Here is a 21941-nt window from a genome sequence, read left to right on the forward strand (position 1 = left end):
CCACGTGCTTTTTTTTTTTTTTTTTCGGTTACAGAGTTAGATTTATCAAGGTCTTCAACGGAAAATCCTTCGAATTCTGACTCGATGCTTGACAGAATAAAATTCGTATCCATTTTTTTGTCAGGATTACAAATTTTGAAAACACAACAGGAACAAATTTGGAAAAAAATCTCCCAAAATTCACAAAATTAAAATAACACGTTGATCGTCGTACAAAACTATAGCTGAACTGTTTACACAAATAATCACGTGTTTTCACGAATGTACTAACGAGATTTGCTCGGATATTCTCATTTAAATATGAATAGGTGATTAGGGGCGGTTTTGGGCGGCTTGGTCACATGAACCAAAATTTTTGTTCGGGTGGCTTTGGGTGGTTTGGTAACGAAAGGGTTAAGATACAACTAATCTTTGTCAGCATGGAAAAGTGGACATAAAATTATTAAGTTAAATGAAGAAAATCAGTTTTAAATAGACACTCTCTTTAAACAAAATTGTGTACAAAGTAAATATCTCTTCCACTCAGTTACACACAAAAAGAAAAAAAAAAAACTTACTCATTTGAATATTTATTATAAACTTCATTGACTGCATTGAATACAGGATGTAACAACATATAATTAAGTTTCTTAGCCATTTTCTTTGCTTCTTCTTCAGAATAACCAGAGTGATGAGTTAGTATAGCATTCTGCAATTTAGATGGAATTTAAAAATTATGTAGTGCAAAAAATAAACAAACAAAAATAAATCTTGCAAAAGATATATGGTAACTAACCCATTCAAGAGCCTCCATCTTTAATGCCAACCACAAACAGCCAGCTGCCTTCAAAGACTCTTTTTCATAAACAAAACTGTAGTCCAGAAGTGATAATTCAAGTATGTAACGGGCTAGTGTCAGCGTTTTGGTTTCAAAATTAGCAACCTACAATGTTTAATAGATCACATATGAGAAGACAGGAGAGAAAAAAAAAAAAAAGTAAATTATAAAAGAAAACATCTAGCAATAACTTACCTTACAATAGCGCCGAAGAAATCGATAAGAGAGAGGGATACCCAATCGAAAGTCCACAGCAACAAAAATTTTCTTCTCCATATCAAATAGTTTCTCCATTGAATAAGCATTGTCACACATATACAAGAAATCATCACATTGTGGAAGAATGCGTTCCTGTTGAGAAAAAAAAAGACTTGAATTAAATTCAAAATATATTCTACAGTTAACACGTGACAGGTAATGTTTCATCAGCCCCATACATACACACAGTCTATTTGCTTAATGCAGTCCTCATGACAACTACATGCGTTAAACCACTGGACAGGAAAAGGTGAACTGTTTTAGGGCTGCTTCCATATACATGTACAACATCAATTTTCCAAAACCTTTCTTTCCAGATTATTGATTTTACCAAAATAGGGACAGTCACCTTGTTAACACACTAAAATGTACTTGAATAATTAAATGAAATTATAAGTCTCAGGCCATCAGTGTATAGAAAATTGGTGTTGTACCTGTGACTGATTTTATAGAAGGTACTCAAAAAGAATTAAAAGAGCTTAGTCCCAGGTCAGCTCTGATTGGTCAGATATTCCAAGATATTCTATCCATGAGTATCCAGTCAGAGCATAATGTATCTAGAACTAAATCATCCAATGCATTCCTTTTAAGACAGCGAGGTAAAAGAAAAAATATGCCTGAATGGAGATTCAATGTGCTAAACAAGAGTGACAAGTGGACTAAAATAGTAAGCTAAAAACAAGATATGGGAGCAGGTTTTGAAAAGGAAGGGATAAGAAAATTCAAGTCAAATAGCTCCCAACATGCTGCACATATTAGACATATTTAAAACATACACTTACATCATATTTACAGGCAATAAACATTGCAGCAGTCCCGACAAGTTGAAGATGTGCACGTTTGATAGTGACTTTAGAGAGATACGTATCAACAAGCTTGACAGCAAGGTAGAGTGTTTCATGATGTAATTCAAAGTTGGTCTGAACTTCAACCAACCAGTCCATAAGAATGGTTCTCATTTCACTTGTAATATCATTTTGTTTACTGGACATGTAATCCGGTACAACATATTTGCACTATAAAAATTTGAAATCATAAGTACATAAATTAGGCATTAAAATTGTTGTAAACAGGTAAAATTTTGGAACAGGTAAACATTGACAGTTATTTTTGTATTGTTATCAAAATCCTCTATTACAAAAATATACAATGCAACTATTGAAGAGAATTGCTTTAGTCAGCTAAAAACATTCAACTTTAGTACTCCGTGTAGAAGTGTAAGCGTCCCTATTTATTGCAAGCAGCTGGCTGCCAGTCTTCAGTGAATGCACCTGGCTTGGAACTACCAAATTCATAGCATTCAATGGCATTTTAAAAAATTTAGCCCTTCCAGCAGTTTCCTGATCTTTGTTCAGTGATGAGGCATCATAAGTAGTGGAGCCATGATTTTCTCTTTAATAATCAGATCAGCATTGGACTGCTCCCTCTTATATACTTGTTAAGCCTGACTTCTCAATATGGTAATCCCTAACAGAACATATCCTTCAACAGATCAGATTCATCAAAAAGTTGATAATGCAACCACCAACTGAAGGCTTTTATAGAACCAGAGTAATGAATTTCTTGTGGAACTTGGGTGCCTACATCGAAGTATACCTTGATTGAAACATAATTTAACAATCCGGATATTTGATAAAAGCATAACGACGTGTAATGTCAGGTCAAGAAGATTAACCATTGCTTATTTTTATCCAACCTATAAATACAAGCCAAAGTTTCTCCATGTTCAAACAGCCATCCAGGTAAAGAATGACACATTGACAAACAATGTTCAGAGAGTCATCCAGATAAAGAATGGCACATAGGCGAGCAATGCGTATAGTTATGAGACTTTTTGTAAGGAGAGATCTAATCACATGGAGTGAATCACCTCTAAATGTCACATCACTTTTTTCTGGTAGCACAACATAGTTCAAAGTCAATCTGTGCCAAATGTCTTCACTTTGCATGCTTTAGCTAAGTTTCTATGGCAACGGTCTGGATACTTATTGATCAGAGCATTATAGCCACATACAACAGCCAAAATATTTTAGATTGAGAGATTTTTGATTGGAGCAAACAAGAGTTCTGCAGAAAGAAGTAGCATGCTCATTACATTATAAAAGGATACTTGTTGAAGTCACAGAAACATCGATTTTAAACAGTTTATGGAACTTCAGGTAAAATAAGTGAGAGAGTCTGAAAATTCAGCAAGAAAATTATGAATATAATTTTCCCTTGTGTTCATTTTGTGCTCACATCAAATGAAGTGCCATTGTACTTCACTGGAGAAAGCCAAGCCCTAGTGCATTTCCTGGTTGAGCTCGTGAGGTAAGTTTTCACATTTTAACTAATTAAATTGTTGTGACAAGAATTAGCTGCTAAGAGTTGTTTTATTCAGTATTTGAAGTACAAGGCTGGTGCCAGCCTTCAACTAAAATATAGTATAGTGAACCTGGACTGGAAGTAATAGTTCAGAACAGCAAATCTGTTAATCACTTCAATAATTTACAGTGTATGAAGACATCTAAATCTTTGTGGAAATTGGTTTATAAAAAGGAAATAAAAAAGAAAAGTTAGTCTTACCTCTTGTTCTTTATAGTAATCAAAAATATCTCTAGCATATATAGCTTCCCAGAAAGGATCTTTCATATGTTCTTTATCAAAAGCATCATAATCAACCTATTAAAATAAAAGTAAATGTCTAATACTACTACTACTGTTAGTATATACTAATTCTTTTTAAACCTAAATAGCAGAATGTCAGTGAACTGTAATTAAAAAAAAAAACCTAATTAAAAAGGTCTAAAAGTCTCAAATGAAAGTGCCAAACTCAGAGCACTGAGAAAAAAGTATGAAAGAATTTAATAACATGTATTTTTGCATACCATTATGGTTGATAGAACGAATATACACACACACACACACAGGCACAGACCAGAGTTCCAGCAGACTGACAAAAAGGAAACATTTAGATATGCTAAAACACACAAATAATTCACAGAAAGAATACCAATCCCACCTCAATCCACTATTTGTTTCCTCTCTTATGCACTCCCCCTTGTACCTGGCACCCCAACATTATCATCTTCATTGTCTCCTGAGCTACACACCCTTATATAATGCATGTTAGCCATATATCTCCACTACAGCAAGATCCTGTGCTTATTCCTTTTATACTTTAAAGCACCAGCACTAGCACCACATAAAAAGCCTGGTGCAGCCTTCTAGTCAGCCAAACCATCTAACCCATGCTAGCATGGAAGATGGACATTAAATGGTGGTGATGACTAGCCTCTCAGTGCCCAATTTTATGCCACCTCCCCTCCATTTAGTCAAGGGGGTTACTACTGGTGGCACAAAAATGCCCAATACACACCATAAAGTGGTTGGCATTAGGAAGGGCATCTGGCTGTAGAAACCATACCAAAGCTGACAATAGAACTTGCTGCAGCCTTGTGGCTTGCCAGACCCTGTCAAACTGCGCAACTCTTACCAGCATGGAAAACATGTTAAATGAGTAAGTCCCATAAACTACACAGACAGCTCACTAGAAGTAGTTGAAAGTTTGTTACTTTAGTGTAGAGTAGATGTTGCAAAAGCAAAGTGAAAACAGAAGAAATTAAAACTGTTACTTCTGTAGACAACAAAATGTTTCTTTTCATACAAAAGCAGGTGTAGGAAATACAATCCATGATAGAAAGTCTTGACTATAGATCTACAGAAGCTGAAGAAAATGATCCACTGGATCTGTTGACTTGCATGAAAGTAAATGTATGAGTTGAGAGAGCATTTTCACATTAAACTGGTGCATGTGAAAAATTTAACTGTACTAATACAGCCATGGGGGCCCCAGATAAGTCAATGGGTGCTTAGTTAAAATTGTCATGCACTTTCAATGAAAAAGAAAACCTGTACTGATGGCAGAGAAAAACACAACAGAAGTTGTAAAGTTAGAGTGCTCTTAGTATTCACAGACCTGGAGAGCTGATGAAATTGATGCAGCTCATGTTCTGCTTAGACTGTTGAAAATTGGCAATTGCAGAAGGGATATGACCAGAGAAGGAGTTCCAAAAGGCTGACATTCTGAAAGGACTGAAAATAGTAGTCTGGGACTTGAACATAAAAATGGGTAATGAGAAAAGATGAACAAGAGTGCCTGAGTGGAGGGAGCATGAGAGTAACCAGCTCCAAAGAGAAGAGGATACTGTAACAAAAGTAGAAATGGTAGAGAGAAGACAACATCAGTGGACCAGAAGTTGGAGAATGTTTGTAGTTAAGTGGCTTTTCTCTGGTGGAAGTCTAGAATGTCTGAGTAGCAGTCGTGCTGTCCCAGATGTAAGAGCTTATACTCCTTTGTTGATCCCAGCCAAGAATTATAGTGGGTTAGTAATTAAGGCTGAAAGGTTTTCTAGTTCTAAAGGGAAGGGACACTCTACAAGATGTGGTTCTAGATATGTTAAGGACATGTATTCATCTGGAGTGATTGTTGCATGATACTTATGTATAAAAATGCAATAATGTTTCCATACGAATAGCAATTGTGTTTTAAAACAAGACTATAATGGGTTTTGAGAAATTGTAAGCCTCACAAAGCTGTATCTGGACAGAGATAAAAAAAAAGTTTTAAATGATCTTAATTTTACCTTTGGTACTTCTGGTTCTTCAACTTTAGGTGGCTCCAGATCAATTCTAGAATAAAATATAATTGAAAAAATAAATAAATAAATAAAATATCTAATTATAAGTTACCATTTCTACAAAACAAAGTATATGAAAAAAAAGCCATTTTAGATATCTGAGCATTAAAAATTTGCTTAATAATTTATTAGGGATTCATTTGTTTTATTCCTAAAATATTTTAATTCACTGCAATACGGAAAAAATTGAGCAATAGAAGATACAACAATCATCATCATCATCATCGTTTAACGTCCGCTTTCCATATAGATCCTCTTGGTATAGTGAATTGATCAGCAAAAATCTTGGATAGATCCCATCTGAGAGCATACAAGTGACTGAGTGAACACATTAGTAAAGAAACTTAATAAAATTCAATAGAAAAAAGAATATAAGTTTTAAGAGAAATTTAAATAGAGATTCATAATTTTCTTTCCATTGAAAATATCACCATCATCATTTAACATCCAGTGTCCATGCTGGCATGAGTTGGACAGTTTGACCAAAAGTGGCAAGAAGGGGAGCTGTACCAGACTCTTTGAAATTATTTCTATGGCTAGATGCCCTTCCTAATGCCAATCACTTTACAGAGCGTCCTCAGTGCTTTTATGTGGCATGCCACGAGTACTTTACACCACCAGAGACTGGTCTTAACACTTCTGCTGCACAGTATGGGTCTTCTGCAGTACAGCAAGGCATGAGGCATTTCAGTCCTTTGTCATCTCACCGGAAGGGTTCAGCATACTGAGGTTGTTCTTCAGTACTTCAACCTATGTCTTCCATGTGTTTCATCTACTTTGAGAGACCTGCATTTCTTTATGGAGCTGTCAGCATCCATCTGCATCACATGAACAAACCAGCACAGTCATCTTTTACACACAGGAATTAATTCCTCTTATGCCCAACTTCTCTCTCAAAACACTAGCACTTACATTATACATCCAGTGGAGCATACTAGCCTCATTCCTCTCTAAACTTTGCAGGTCCTCTGCATTCAGGAACCATGTCTTACTACCATTTAGAATTGCTGTCTTTATACATGCTTCATGCGGAGGCACAATGGCCCAGTGGTTAGGGCAGCGGACTCACGGTCATAGGATCGCAGTTTCGATTTCCAGCCCGGTCGTTTTGAGTGTTTATTGAGCGAAGACACCTAAAGCTCCACGAGGCTCTGGCAGGGGATGGTGGCGAACCCTGCTGTACTCTTCCACTACAACTTTCTCTCACTCTTACTTCATGTTTCTGTTGTGCCTGTAATTCAAAGGGTCAGCCTTGTCACACTGAATATCCCCGAGAACTAAGTTAAGGGTACACGTGTCTGGAGTGCTGAGCCACTTGCATGTTAATTTCACAAGCAGGCTGTTCTGTTGATCGGATCAACTGGAACCCTCGACATCGTAAGCGACGGAGCGCCGCCAACAACAAGATGTTTCATACAATCTTCCTTTCATTTGGAAAAAGAAAACTTTCATGACCAACAGTGGTAACAGTTCTTTGAATTGCCTCCATCTTGTTACTTCTTTTAAAAGACACAGAGCGAAAAAGCAAAAAGTGGGAAGTATACTCAGTGAGAGAAATGGTAAAAACAGTGATAGAATGTTGCCACTGCACTGTTTTCTCAGCATACTTCACTTATGACAATTTACTCAATGATAAGATGAATTTTAAAATAGCTGTAATAAAATAACCATTCAACTATTTATTGGAATGGCTGAATAGTGGCAGCTGAGATGGACAGCATCTGAGAGTTGTCTAGATTACTTGTGTACTGAGCAAGAGATCATGGAAAAAATAATGTTAGATAGATGGTATTTCTTATTGAGAAAAAAGTCACTCATTAAACTTTGACAGAAAAAAATATTTTTAAGTTTAAGAGAAATTTAAAAAACAGATTCATAATTTTCTTTTCATTTCATAATAAAGTTATAACTTTCATGAAATTTTCAAAAAATGGTATCTTTAACAATCTTGTTAAGGAATATACTTGTGTGTATCTGTGTATGTAGATACATACGTAGGGGGAGAGTGAGAGGGGAGGGGAACTTGAAAAAGATTTCACAAAAATGTTGATTAGTTATTGAAGTATACAACTAAAATTATTTTATCCCATTTAAGATTGGGCAAACTACAGATGGCTCAGTCAAAATTCAGAACCAGCTGAGAGACTGACATTTTACATGGTATTGATGGGCAACATACCTGAATCAAAAAAACCAAGTCCTTCGCTTGGATAGATGCAAGTTATGAAGTATGGTAAAATTCACTAAACAGCAGCAACCTTGTGAAATTAGATAATACATAGATCTACCATAGAACTAAGCATCAGAAAGAATTAGCTATTGAAAAGTTATAATTCTAAATATCTTTCTAAATTTAATTTGAGTGGAGAAAAAGAAAAATGATAGCACATCAATCACTGTAAGACAATATCTAAAAAAAATAATTCTACATGTAATTGCAAGGGTGCAAAATATATTATCTGATTCACATTTTAATTGGAATGTAAGTAACAAAGTCATTTTAATGTCTACTTTTCCATGTTTGCATAAGTCAGACAAAAGTATATTGGGGTTGAATTTTCTGCAGCTAAATTCCCTCCTTGTTGCCAAGCCCCACTTATTACCAAGTGAGATAATTATCTCCCAGACAAGCAGCCCAGAGATGTTTATGAGAAGAACTGGAAACAACACTGTATGAATAAACCTTTTGCTTACACAGATCACACAAAATATATCAAGAAAATTGGCCATACTTCTGCAGCAGACAACACTCAGTAAAGCCATCGTTTACAACCAGCGAGTCAACACACAATCATGATGGGCTTCTTTCAGTTGCCATCTACCAAATCTACTCACAAGTCAGCCCAGGAATATAGAAGACACTTGTCAATGGTGCCAGACTAAACCCAACACTACACGAGTAAATACTGAATTTAACCATACAGCTATGCTTGCATCTAATGCTCAAATATGCACAAGGCATTCATTTGAACTGGCAGCGATCCAAGTTCAGCTAAATATGAAATACATTCTCGAAGCATTTACAACTTTAAGTCAAATTCTTTTCACTTGCATTAGTTTGATATAGCCTCACAGAGAACGAAACTTTTAATTCAATCAGTGCAGTCATAGTTAATATGTTCATTTCGTTACAAGGTTTCAGGATCAATCCATGTGACATGCAAGTGAAATTTTAGCAAAAGGAAACTGTATGAAAGGCTGCTATACACATGCACAAGTGTGTTTGTGTCATAATTTAATGGGTTGGATGGTTTGACAGGATTCTATAGGTTCAAAAATTGCATCATGCTCCAGTATTTGCCTTGGTACAGTTTCTACAACTGGATACCCTTCCAAATGCCAACCATTCCAGAGTACTGGGTGCTTTTTTACATGCCATCAGTCCTAGTGAGGTTGCTATGCAGCTTGCAAGACTGAAGTCTGAGAGGGTGGCTTTATGCTAAGAGACGAGAGGTAAAAATATGAGAAAGGGCCTAAATAAGAACAGGTTTCCTGCTGTAGAGGAGCTACATGACTACTCATATTTTAGAACAGAGGATGGGAGAGAGTAGTGATAAAAACAAGTATTGAGATGACAGAGTGGACCTTCAAGGTAAGAAGTGGGTAGAAGTGAGAGGGATCAGTAGCAGGTGGATGAATGTTACAGCTGAATAGTAAGAGAATCTGAGATGGTGAATGGATGAAGAAGGGGAAGTAGGCAATCACTAGCAATGTAAGAATTAGAAGGGGAGGAGGAGATGACTGACAGTACAGAACAGCAGAATTATGATGATACAGCAGATAGGAGAAGGATGACAGGATGTTAGGTAGGTTGCAGGTGTAAGCAGGGAAGAGGTAGGCATAGTGCATGAAGGCGAGGAAGGAGCGAATACTAATGGATGAAGGATGGGAAGCAAGTGAATTGGTTCTAGGTAGTAAGAAAGTGCTATCAGGGAAGAATAGCGATTAGTGAGGGTGTGGATGTGTATCCTCATGAGCCTTTGCACAGACATGGGCAACAGTGACAGTTCTTTCCCACAGCTCAATAGTTTGATATGCAAAGACAAATGCTGACATCAAGAAGGGTAACTGATCAAATACAACCTCAAGTCTCATCCAAACCATGACAGTTTGAAAAGAAAAAACATAAGGATTTGGGTTGACAAAAAAAAAGAAGAAAAAAAAAAGAAAAAGAGTAGGAAAAAAACCCATTTAATGTCCATTTGCCATGCTGGTATGCAGACAGAAACATCTCTCCAGATCACTGCAGGGGTCGTTAAACCAACAAGGGAGTTCTCAACTTGTTGGACATAGCAGCTTTACACATTATCTAGATGTATAAAAAGGCAAGATTTGTGATGACTAGAATGACCTTTGAACATACTTCTGGCCAACCAGCTCATTTTTATTTGGCCAATAAAAAGCTGGATTCAATAAATGTTAATAAGAAGAACTTACATTATAACTGGAGAAGATTCTGGGTTATCTCGAGCCAAGTCAATTGGTTGTAATGCCTTGGTAAGTTCTTCAATTTGGGGTTCTTCTTGCTTTGGGTTGCATTTTGGCTTCAAAACGATTGTAGATCTTGTTATTTTAGTTACACCTTGTTTTTTAACTGGCAGTTTGCTTTCCTTTTCTATTATTTTCGTATTCTTCTTTTTCTGCAGGGGTAGAAAAAGTGAAAATGTAATTGTCCATTATAACAATTCATGTGTATTCATTAATTATTAAATAAATTGTCGGTGCATTCTCTCTTACATTGGTAATATCGCCAAATACAGCTCTTCGTTTCTGGTCTGGTCCTTGGGTGACTTCAGTCTTAGAACGGGTGCGTTTCAGGGGACCTAAATTATCAGCAACGCAATGAATCTAAAATTAAAATAAAGAAAACTTAGAAGAAATTTTCAAAATGCAGACGAACAAAGTTTTAACTACAGCATAAAGATGTTCGAAGGGCAATCCTTCGGTATTCGTAGACGACATCTTTCACCCACACGTTACCTCATGACAATAAAGAGGCTAGGCTTAAAAAGACGGATTGCTGTTCGAAGTCGAATGATTTGAGTCGGGGCCAAATATTAAAATTAACATTTAGTTACAGGAATACATTCGCGAGATGGCATTTAAAACATCCGAATTTCAGCTGAGACAAAAATTAAAGATAAAATGTATAAGCTATTGAATAAACAGGAAATTATGCAACCAATGAGAGACTAATTTAGCAATTCAGAAAAGAATATTTTTTAAAACGTTTTCATTCAAAGGAAGATAATGAACTTGCAACGGTCAAGAAAAAAAGAAAAAAAGGAAAACAAAAAAAAAGAAAAAACTATATTTGTAATAGCGGCTTGAAATTAAATATTAACCAATGAATATTAACATCATATAAACCAAAAATAATTTCAACTGAAATGAATAAAAAGAAAATATAATAAAGCTTTAGATAAGCAGTTGCAAATTCGACATAGAGTATATGTGAATGCTTTCGGGTATATAAATAATATTTACCTTTACAGGAGCTTCGTTTTTAGATCGAAGAGAAGGCCCTTTGGTTAGAGGAACTATATCTCTTTTGAATTTGCGAGTGGCCATATCTCAGGTATGAACGGAATAAAATATATCAAATGTAAATACAACGATACACACGAACAGCAAGTAAACTGTTTATAAACTGAGGAAACTGGACCGTTTGAATTTCGTACGTTTATTTCCTGCTTGCTGATTGGTTCAGTTCCCCCCACCATCACTTAAATATGTTAAGGGACATAACTCAGTCTTCCTATTCCTAACGTAGTTTCGATTCTTTGAAACCACTGTTTTTATGTCACTTATTTCTTTTTTTAAAAATGCACGAACGTTACACACTCTTTTATTTTAAATCCTATTTTTAAAAAAATCATGCTAATTTTCGCAGGTTTCTTAAATCACTCACAGACTCACTCTTGCCCACAATCGTGCTTGTCCCTTCTCTTTACCCCATTGATTGGTATTAAATCACTCGCAAACATATCCCTGCCTTGGCCTACCAGTATGCTCTCTCTCCTCCTCCTCTCTCCCTTTTTATCACTCCCAGCTAGCTACCTCCGCTTATCATCCTTATCCTGTTCAATCACATAGGCACCGCACTTCCCAGAACGACGAGCCACTGGAATCTTTCTTATGTTTTCTATTTTTTACGTTTCAGTCATTTCACTACGGCCATGCTGGGGCACCGCTTCAAAGGGTTTAGTCGCACAAATCGACAATAGTACTATTTTTTTAGTGTAATACTTATTGTATCGGTGTCTTTTGCTAAACCGCTAGGTCACGGGGATGTAAACAAACCAACACCTGCTGTCAAGCGGTGGTGGGCACGGACAAACACAAAGATACTCGCATGCGCACACACATATATATATACAGATATACAACAGGCTTCCACACATTTTCCGTCTACCAAGTTCACCCACAAGGCATTGGTTGGCTCGGGGCTATAGTAGAAGACATTTGCCAAAGATGCCGCGCAGTAGAACTGATCCGAAACTATGTGGTTGCGCACACCCATACTTGTGCCTAAAACTAATGATTTCAATCACTGTGTCTGGTTTGTGAAACCGAAAAGATCCGTTGTTCACTTAAAACAGGTTAAAACGGAAGATTAACAGCATCGTGCTCGCTGGCCTCGGAGAGCCTGGAAAAGTCATGGATACCGCCCCTTCCTCAAGACTGAGCAATTAAAAATAAAACGTCAAAAATAAAAGCCTATTTCACATTGCTGCTAATGATCTTAGGAAACACACGCAGCAGAACACTAAATTTCTCTTACCTTACAAATCTCAAATATTTCATACATGTATATAAAGAATTTCTTTTGCAATTTTTACGTTTGACATTCTAATGCATAAAACAACTAAAGGATTTTGGGGAGGGTCACGAACCAACTAAAGAATCTGCTAAAGATAGTAGCCAAATCTCCTTCATATCACAACCAACAGTCATAAAAAGGAAGGATACTGGATAAGTTGGTTAGATTGTCTTTGATCGTAAGTCTGCTTAACATTCCCTTAAATCACATCTTAATGTACTGAGAGAAAAAAGAAAGATGAATGCATTGGATTATGTACTTCTTGTTAAGCTATCTTGCAAAAAAAAAAAAAAAAAAAAAAAAAAAAGGAACGGTCGCGGCCAGATTGCTTTTAATCATATATACACTTAATCAGGGCTGACATAAAGTTAATGTAATTATCTCCGAACCTGCTAATTACTAACATATTACATGCACCACCAGGTTTCTCTGGCTATTGTAAATATACTGTTTACTGCGAGAAACAAATTCAGATTCATTTGAAACTTAATAGTGTATTTAACAAAACTTTCCTAGGTGGTCGATGTTCACCTCCGATTTCAATGACGATAAGTACGTAAGCATCCCCTGGACCGGTGGTCAGAGCGTTGGGCTTACAATCATAAGATTATAAGTTCGATTCCCTGCCGAGCTGTTTGTTGTGTTCTTGAGCAAGACGCTTTATTTCACGTTGCTCCGATTCACTCGGTTACAGAAATGAGTTGCGACTTTACTGGTGCTTTTGCCTTTCCGATGTGGAGAGGGGAGACTAGTATGCATGGGCAACTTCCACAAACAACCTTACCTGGACTTGTGCCTCAGAGGGGAACTTTCTAGTTCCGATCTCATTGTCATTTGTGACCGAAAGGGGTATTTAAGTACACGAAGTTCCTCGTTCTGTAATGAATTCAGTATTATAAATTCAAACTCTGTCGATGTCAACTTGGCCTTTTATTCTTTCGGGATCAGTAAAAAAAAACAAAAAGACACTTCAATCTAGGACGGTGATTTTGTGAAAATGAAAGAACAGTTAACCTTGCGGTATTTGTTCTGACCTTTTCATTCCGAGTTCAAATCCTGCCACGGCATACTTGGTCGTCCGGTTTATCACTACCATTTGGCACTCTAAGTGCATTTAGCGGAGTCTACTATGTTGAAAGCATTCGAGCGAGACCTCTGGTTTCATTATACCTTTCCCCTTCCCTCCCTTCAGTTATGGAGACCCTGTAACAGAGTAATGGGTACTACCTCTCCGTTTCATATATATATATATATATATATATATATGAAGCTAACATATTACTCGTCAATTTTACTGTGCTGACGCCGTTACAACTTTGTACTACGGCACTCACCTTCGTTACAACTTTGTAGCGAAGGTGAATGGCGTAGTGGTTAAGGTGTTTAGTTAAATACGATAATGTCATGGATTCAATCGCTGGACCGGTTGACAGATTGTGTCTTTGAGAAAGGTACTTAATTTCAAGTTGCCCTAGCCTGCTCACCCGTGAGTATTATCCGAGTGTTGATGCACCTTTCTCCTTCCAGTTGTCATATCCTGGGTGCGCCTTTGGGTCAAGGGTGAAGAAGCTGAGAGGATGTCGATGTCTGCTCGGGATGACCAAGGTACTTAAAACAAATAGCGAAAGCATGGTACATATATCTATCTGCTTGAGAGTGGAAGGTGGTCGTACATTATACAACTTTATTATACCGGTGAACTGAGTCGTTTAGATCTTAATGAACAAACACTATTGCAAGAATTCGAATTGACCACTACTCAGGTGGTTTACGACACCCATCAACTTGAATGTTCCTATGCTCGGAGAAGTTTGATGCAAACAACTTTTGTTTTAAGCATCATCAATGCTTGTCAGTCGTGTATAGCATGAATAATTTCGAATTAAAAGTGCTCCCTTACAGGCTTTCATTGGAACGTATTCCTACAAATCACTCAATTTTAAGAAACAGTGATATTACTAAGTCAGCTTTCATTCTATTTTTGCTACCTCCATAACAAACTGTTTTATGTCGAACTAGCAAGGTAGTCATTGCATGATCCTAGAAATAGCAGCAAATTTCTCTGTCTTAAAAGACTGCGTTAGGTAATATAGTATTAGTTAAATAACGTTTGAATAAAAGGCAGGTAGTCGTAGGTTTAACACTTTTGGCCATAGGTCTACCAAGGGCATTCTTAACAACCCTATGGGTCTCTGAGCAAAACAATACATTGTGGACTCTACATTTATTTATAAGCAGCAAACTACAAACCACAGCAAAGTATTGAGTTCCTAAACCTGTAGGGCCCCTGAGCAACTGCCCGGTGTACTCATGCCTGAAGACACTGTTAGTCAGGTTTAATCCGAGGCCTAACGGCATCACTGTGGAAGGCTTACTTATTTTCACTGACTAGGATATCATTAAAACATTCTGCAATAGCGATTTCGAAAACTTAATCTCTTTCAACAACGCTAAAACAGATTCATAATACATATCGAGGAAACAAAACTATCATTAAACTACAATTTAAATGCCGCGAGCTGGCAGAATCGTTAGCACGCAGGACAAAATGTTTCTATGTATTTTGTCTATCGTTATGTTCTGAGTTCAAATTCCGCTGTGGTTGACTTTGCCTTTCATCCTTTCGGATTCAATGAAATAAATACCAGTTGAATACTGGAGTCGATGTAATCGAGTAACCTCCTCACACCAAATCTTATTGAAAATAGGTAACGTAGTTTTAAGGACAGTGTATCTGAGTACAATAAGATGACCACGGTTAGAATGTCTTTGATCGTAGTTTTGCTGGATTAGGACTAACCTTGAACTAAACAATGACAATGATAACTTATAAAACAATTTCCGACAAGCTCTCGCAGAAAAATTCATCTGAAAGATTGAGTTTCATTTGCAATCTCGAACAGTTGTTAATCCGTTTCAAAACATAAATTGTATTTAGTTTAATAATTATAATTCCTGTTAAAATAATCAACACAATAAGTGGAATGATCAAAGCTTGGCGAAAGATAAATGATAAAATCGTAAAACTCGTTTAAATTGTATACTTTCTTTAATCATATTGGTAATTGTCGACAATATTTCAGATACTTTGTGCATGTGTATAACTACACATCAGTGCTCCATTTTGTTTCCTTATAACTTTCTTAGAAATGCATACATTTTTATGATGTATTGTAGATACATTGCGGAGAGGATAAATTACCATTATATGTATAAAAATAACTCTCTTTGATATTGTGTAGCAAAAAACGTTTTGGAGAGAACGCAGATTACGTAGCATTGATGTTTCAAACACCACATGATTTCGAGTTTAGGTAGTCCCACTGCATGGCACCTTCAGCAATCCCGAGCCAACCAATGTCTTGTGAGTGAATTAAGATGGAATCTACGCGGAAGTACGCCGCGCACGTGTGTATACCGGGAAAGGAGCGCATGGCTTAGTGGTTAGAATGTTGCACTCAGGATCACTAGATCGCGATTTCAATTTCTAAACCGGGTGGTGCTTTGTGTTCTTGAGCAAAACACTTTATCTCACGTTGCTCTGCGATCACTTCGAAACGTGACGCGTGGCACACAGCGCACCTGTTCAGACAACGCCGATTTGATGGAGAGAGTGAGCTAATGTGCGGCACGAACATTTGATCATTATAAACAGATCATTGTGCAAGTCGTCGTCTGTGTCCAACAGCGCTTGATACCACATTCCAATGACAGAAACAAGACAAAAGATATAACTAAAAAAACAAACAAACAAAAAAAAAAAACAAGAGTGAACAATGCACAAGTTACGGGAATTAGTGATATCAAAATCAAGATGGGAGGAGGAAGAACGATTCGAAATTCACTCAAAAAATCATCGGCAAAATAAAAAATATGCATTTTAAAGAGAGTTATGAGGAAACAGAATCGAGAGTGGGTGGAAAATTATTCCAAACTCCTTAATTATTACAATCGTAATCGACATCCTCGAAATGTTTCTCTGGAAAATAACATGGAAAATTTAAAATTTTCATGAAGTTATGCTGAAAGAATTTCGGTAATGGAAGAGAGACACCGATCTGTTTTGCCTAGTTTCGTTTTAGTGAAAATAAGTAAATTATTGCTTATTTTTTTAAAGTAAAATCATCGCCTAGTTTGATCCGCGTGACGAGTACGTAATTCCAGCCTTCGCTCATTGTTGATCTGACAAAAAGAAAATGAGATAAAACGTTAAATGAAACGTTAAAAAATTAATTTAGTTTGAAACTTAATAATAGTGACAAGCACCGAGCATACACCGTACATTCTAATGAGCATGCCATTAAGCCATATTTTCACGCATGCGCACTTATCTGATTTCGAATGCCTCGCTCTGTGTCGAAGTTGTTTATTAACTTTCATGGTATCATACGCTCTCTACAGCTAACGTTGAAGTTGTCGCAGCTTACACTAAACATGGACTGGGGTTATAGTGATACAGATACTTCTTCAACGAACAATCCTTCTTCCCGTGATGAATGCCTTACTATGTCTCCGTCACTGTCTTCAGAAATGTCAGCAAGTGATTCTGACCCTCCTCCGAAAACTGATATTTCTCCTCCCGAATCAATACAAGAAACAAAGTCGAAACTTAAGTCGCGCATTCTTCCTAAATCTTTATTGGACTCAGTGACAGAAAAAATTCGCGATGGAATTGTTCCTCAGGCTGACATTGTAAAGAGTCCTTGTAATTTCAACGATAACTTTTGTATTGGAGAGGAACATCAATTAACTAATACAACTTGTTTTCTGGAAGACGAAACTGTTTCTCTAACTTTTTGCCCTAAAACTTTTATTGATAAACAAGAGGCAGAAAACATAACGGTTGTTCCTGAGGGTGAAGTCTTGACATCTTCGGAGTGCAATGACAGTGTTACGAAACAGACAGTTATCGATGAAGAAAGTGGAACATTAACTTTTAATAATTTAAGTGATGAGAATTCGATTTTAACCGTGTTTAGTGATGAAGAAACACGAACGAAAAAGCAAAATAAAAATTCGTTCAAACAAATTCCAAATTATTTTATTTCAATCCAGTTTTCTGATACAGAAATTAATACAAATTTAAAAGATGTACAGAAATCTGTTATGAAAAAAAATGGAAATTATTCCTTGGCAGTTGTACCGCTTCATAGTCTTCACATGACGCTTGCTGTGATGCATTTAGGGGGAGACGACGATATAGACCGGGCCAGAGCAGCATTAGATCGGTCTGGAGTTAAACTGACACCAAAATATGAAAAGGAGATGTTAAAGCTTCCTTTACAAGGTCTGGGAAACTTTAGAAATTCAGTAGTTTTTGCTAAAGTCCAGCCAGGAGACCATGTTGCAAAGTTGGAAGAAATTGCTGAAGAAATTCAAGCGCAATTCTTTGCAGAAGGGTTAGTTGGAAAACAATCAAATTTCACGCCTCATGTTACGGTGATGAAGTTATCGAGGGTTGGAAAAAAATTAACTAAAAAGACAGGATTGAAAAAGATTTATCCTGACGTTTATGATGAATTTATCGACAGTTATTTTGGCTGCCAGCCTGTAGGTAGTATACAACTCTGCTCAATGTTAAAACAAAAAGGCATCTCTGGTTATTACCATATAGAGCATGAAATATATTTTGGTACTAGTTCTAAAAATGGAACTAAAAATAGCAACGCTGCTCCAGAATCGGTTAGTGAAAATCAAATGAAGTTGGGTTCAACCTCAAAACCTTCACCTGACAATGAATGTGAAAAAGCTACTGATATATCAGAGAAAACTAATTCAACTTCCGATGAAGCAGTCAACCATGCGGATGAAATGAACTCGTCATCAACTTCAACTCTGAAGCCCGATTCGTCCCATTCTGTTATAGGATCTCAGTCACAATTAGATACAGAATCAACATGTCCTGCAGAAATAGTAACTGTTATAGAACCACTGGTTGTTGCAGAAATCAGTCCTATATCTGTGAGTGAACCTCGCAGTCCTTGTAAAAGTTTCGTTGATGTTATTGAAGAAGGTTTGGAACTAGCCGAAGAGGCAATAGAGTATGTTAATAAGGGTTCATCTTTACCTCGTGCCTCTTCACCGAGTGAATCGCTTCCAAATCCAGATCCACATGAAACAAATATTCAAATTTCAGGTAATGAAGGAAGTTCTCCTCTTACTAAAAAATTAAAAAAGACACCGAATTGCAACATTATGTAAAATGTTTATAGTTGCAATAGAAAGTATAAATATTAAGATCATAAGATATTATTTCAGGACTTTGAAAAATCATCTGTCATTTGTCATTTTTGCACATGGTTTTGTTTTGCAGTTTCTTTTCTTAAAGTTTTTAGTTTGGTGTAAATATATAAAATTATGAGTTGTTAACAAATTGTGATCGAATTACATGATTACAAAATTTAGGAAGTGCCTTGATTAATGCTTTTTTGTTATTTATAAATAAAATCCCTGGCCCCTCTCCCTCTTTTTTTTTTTAAATTTAAAATTAAATTTTAAGGAAAATCTATTTTACTGTCATTAGGTAATAAAATAAAACCAAAAGAACTTGACATAAAACAACTTCGAAATGTTTTGTAAATTGTCATCTTTTAAACACTTTGGCAGTCTGTCTCTGGAAAGATAATGAATGACTATATAAATGTGATCTTATTGCACTTTCTTTTTAATACGCTTAGATTTTTTAAAATTTTTTTGTAGATAGTACTTCAATACACACACACACACACACACACACACACACACATACATATATATATATATATATATATATATATAGTTGTACTACCTTATAGCTACATTCAATTAAAATTTAAATCTCTATATTTTTTAAATTTACTGTTTCGTCATGGTATATTCTTGTTAAAAGCATCATTTAATTTTATAGGCAGTAGTAATAGTTGTTAATCTGTTATATTCACTGACATTTTCTATAAAGAAAATCTTTATTTTATTAATTATTAGCTTGAACATTTAACACCCACCGCTTTCCCCAAGATCTTCATAATTTACTTATCCAGTGTTATTAATTTCTAAGGTGTACTTGCATTATCAATCTAGTGTTATCGCCGACACCATCTGAAAGCTAAATATTGCTTCTAATGAAACCAAAGTTAACTTTTGTTGCTAATTAAGCACAACTCATTTCTTAAGAACATTCTAGCATAAAACTGATTATTTTTGGGCATACGTAAAGTTACGTCTTTCATTATTTGTTTTTCTTATATGCGAAACATTTCTTGTATTTTATAATTATTACTGAACAGTTGTTGCCGAATTCTACTTCGAAATAGTAGTTGATGTCAAGATTAGTAATAATTTTTTTTTTCCAGTTGTTAAAATGACTAAAATTTGCTTTTAAAGATAGACGAACAGTGTATTTATAGTTTGGTGCCTCAAAATTGCGCAGCACTTTATAATATATCCAACTCGTTCAACATGTTCATTACCTTGCATGGTTTCAAATTTTCTCTCAATGTTTAAGCTATCGGGCACTATTATTGTAAAACTTGCATCACACAGAAATTTTTACAATTATTGAACCAGCAAAACAATCTCTAATGATGTGTGTAATTAGTTTAAATTTACTTTATATGGTCTTCGTTTATCATTTACTAAGTATATAATCAGAACGGCTTTTTCGTGTTGACACCTCGAGATGTGAGGTGCTCACGGAAATTGATAAACAAAGTGTGAAGTTATTTTTGTGATGAATATTTGGAAATACTATTAATATAACATGCAATGTTTCTAACCTGAAAATAAATAAATGAAACAAAAACTTATTAAAGAAAAGAATTACATGTCTAACCTGCTAAATATTTATATTTCAAAATGTTTGTATATATATATATTTAATGTGCGTTTGTTTGCGGGTGCGCAGCGGTATGACAATCCCCTCCCCTTTTTTTGTTACTTTGGTTGGCAGTTGCTTTCACCAAAAGACTTAACTATTTGATTGAATTGATTAAATTCTTCAATTATGATCCTAAAAATATCTACATAGTCACTGTCATCTGGCTGCTAAGGAATTATTTTCTAATTTATTTAAATGTAAGCAGAGATTTCTCAACCAACAACCAGTGCCATTGTTGAAATTCTGAGGTAGATTAAATAAGTTGTCAGACGAAATCCTGTTCCAGGCATTGTATTATGCTTTTATTATTCTACTTGTTTAAACTCACCTAATTTAGAAAAAGGTTCCTGGTTTATGTTAGGAATGGTAATCCTGCTGTAAAACACTTGAACTTCAACGTTTAGGTCATGTTGGAACCTGCTGTACAATTTTACTTGGATAAACTATATAAAAATATTTTGAAGAATGCCTCCACCAATAAACATCCCTCTTTTTTTACATCTTCTATTTTGGTGGTTTAGACTCAGCAACCAGTAATAATCTTAAAGCACCTTAGCCATTCTTGGTGCAATAGATGAAAACTTCATCAGGTGTTCAATAGTTATGCCTAAATATTCCTCATACCATCATTCAACATTTACCGTCCATGCTGGAATGTGTTGGCTGGTTTGACAGGAGGTGGTAAGCCAGAGGACTACATCAGGTTTCACTGTTTTGGCAGTTTATACAGCTGGATGCCCTTTCTAATGCCAACCACTTTACAGAGTGGATTGGGTGTTGATAATGTCAACAATTTTAGTTTATATTTCTTGACAAGAGCTTAGATCCCATATTAAATACATCAGATTCTTAAACTGATTCTCCCATAATTTTTGTACTCCTATCTCCTCCCAACATGAATCAATAAATCTACAGTTTTTGTAAATGCCATGGGTTCTGCCTCTCCACCTCAGACTAAAACTTTAAAAGTAACCTTTAAGAAGGCCTATACAAAAGGCTACAAGTACCGTCCACCTTTTCCAATTTAACAGATAAACTGTGACTGATATGCAGAACTTTCCTTTTTTTATTTTTTTTTTTTTACATATCCAAATTAAATTTCGTTTTCACACCCAAATGCATAATAATCGTATTTTTTGATATCCCTTTATAGGTTAAAAATTTTTTTTATACATGGTTTTTCTTAATCCTTTTGATACCAACCCTGCTGAAACTACCTCCAACATTGTAGTACAAATGTCTTGTTTTCAAAATTCTGAATTAAAATCTTCCACCAAACCTTAGTCACAATTTATGTTCCTAACACTAGCTTAATGATAATTATTTTACTATAATCTTTGTTATATTTAAAATTAATTGAAAGAGCATCTCAACAGAAATATGGTAACAAAAGGCGGCGAGCTGGCAGAAATGTTAGCACGCTGGGCGAAGTGCTTCACGGTATTTCGTCTGAGTTCAAATTCCGCCGAGGTCGACTTTGCCTTTCATCCTTCCGGGGTCGATAAATTA

General features: G+C 35.9%; 2 protein-coding genes across 2 annotated transcripts in view; one reads left to right on the forward strand and one right to left on the reverse strand.

The window, feature by feature from the left end:
* LOC106882904 (G2/mitotic-specific cyclin-B3) overlaps positions 1 to 11494 on the reverse strand; it is a 14914-nt gene extending 3420 nt beyond the window's left edge. The window contains exons 1-9 of the mRNA XM_014933732.2: positions 11242 to 11494; positions 10492 to 10602; positions 10192 to 10394; positions 5701 to 5746; positions 3641 to 3736; positions 1858 to 2091; positions 1013 to 1168; positions 776 to 922; positions 558 to 688 (exon numbers count right to left, since the gene is read on the reverse strand). Coding sequence (XP_014789218.1) covers positions 558 to 688; positions 776 to 922; positions 1013 to 1168; positions 1858 to 2091; positions 3641 to 3736; positions 5701 to 5746; positions 10192 to 10394; positions 10492 to 10602; positions 11242 to 11325 — 1208 coding nt within the window. The 5' untranslated portion in view covers positions 11326 to 11494. The remainder of the gene's footprint in view (positions 1 to 557; positions 689 to 775; positions 923 to 1012; positions 1169 to 1857; positions 2092 to 3640; positions 3737 to 5700; positions 5747 to 10191; positions 10395 to 10491; positions 10603 to 11241) is intronic.
* Positions 11495 to 15611: 4117 nt separating this feature from the next.
* On the forward strand, positions 15612 to 21188 carry LOC106882903 (uncharacterized). The gene has a single exon (XM_014933731.2). It carries the CDS (start codon positions 16919 to 16921, stop codon positions 18776 to 18778), a length of 1860 nt encoding a protein of 619 aa, XP_014789217.1. The 5' UTR covers positions 15612 to 16918; the 3' UTR covers positions 18779 to 21188.
* The last annotated feature ends 753 nt before the right edge of the window (positions 21189 to 21941 follow it).

Source organism: Octopus bimaculoides, chromosome 5 (assembly GCF_001194135.2).
Source record: "Octopus bimaculoides isolate UCB-OBI-ISO-001 chromosome 5, ASM119413v2, whole genome shotgun sequence".
In the NCBI taxonomy this organism is placed as follows: Eukaryota; Metazoa; Mollusca; class Cephalopoda; order Octopoda; family Octopodidae; genus Octopus; species Octopus bimaculoides.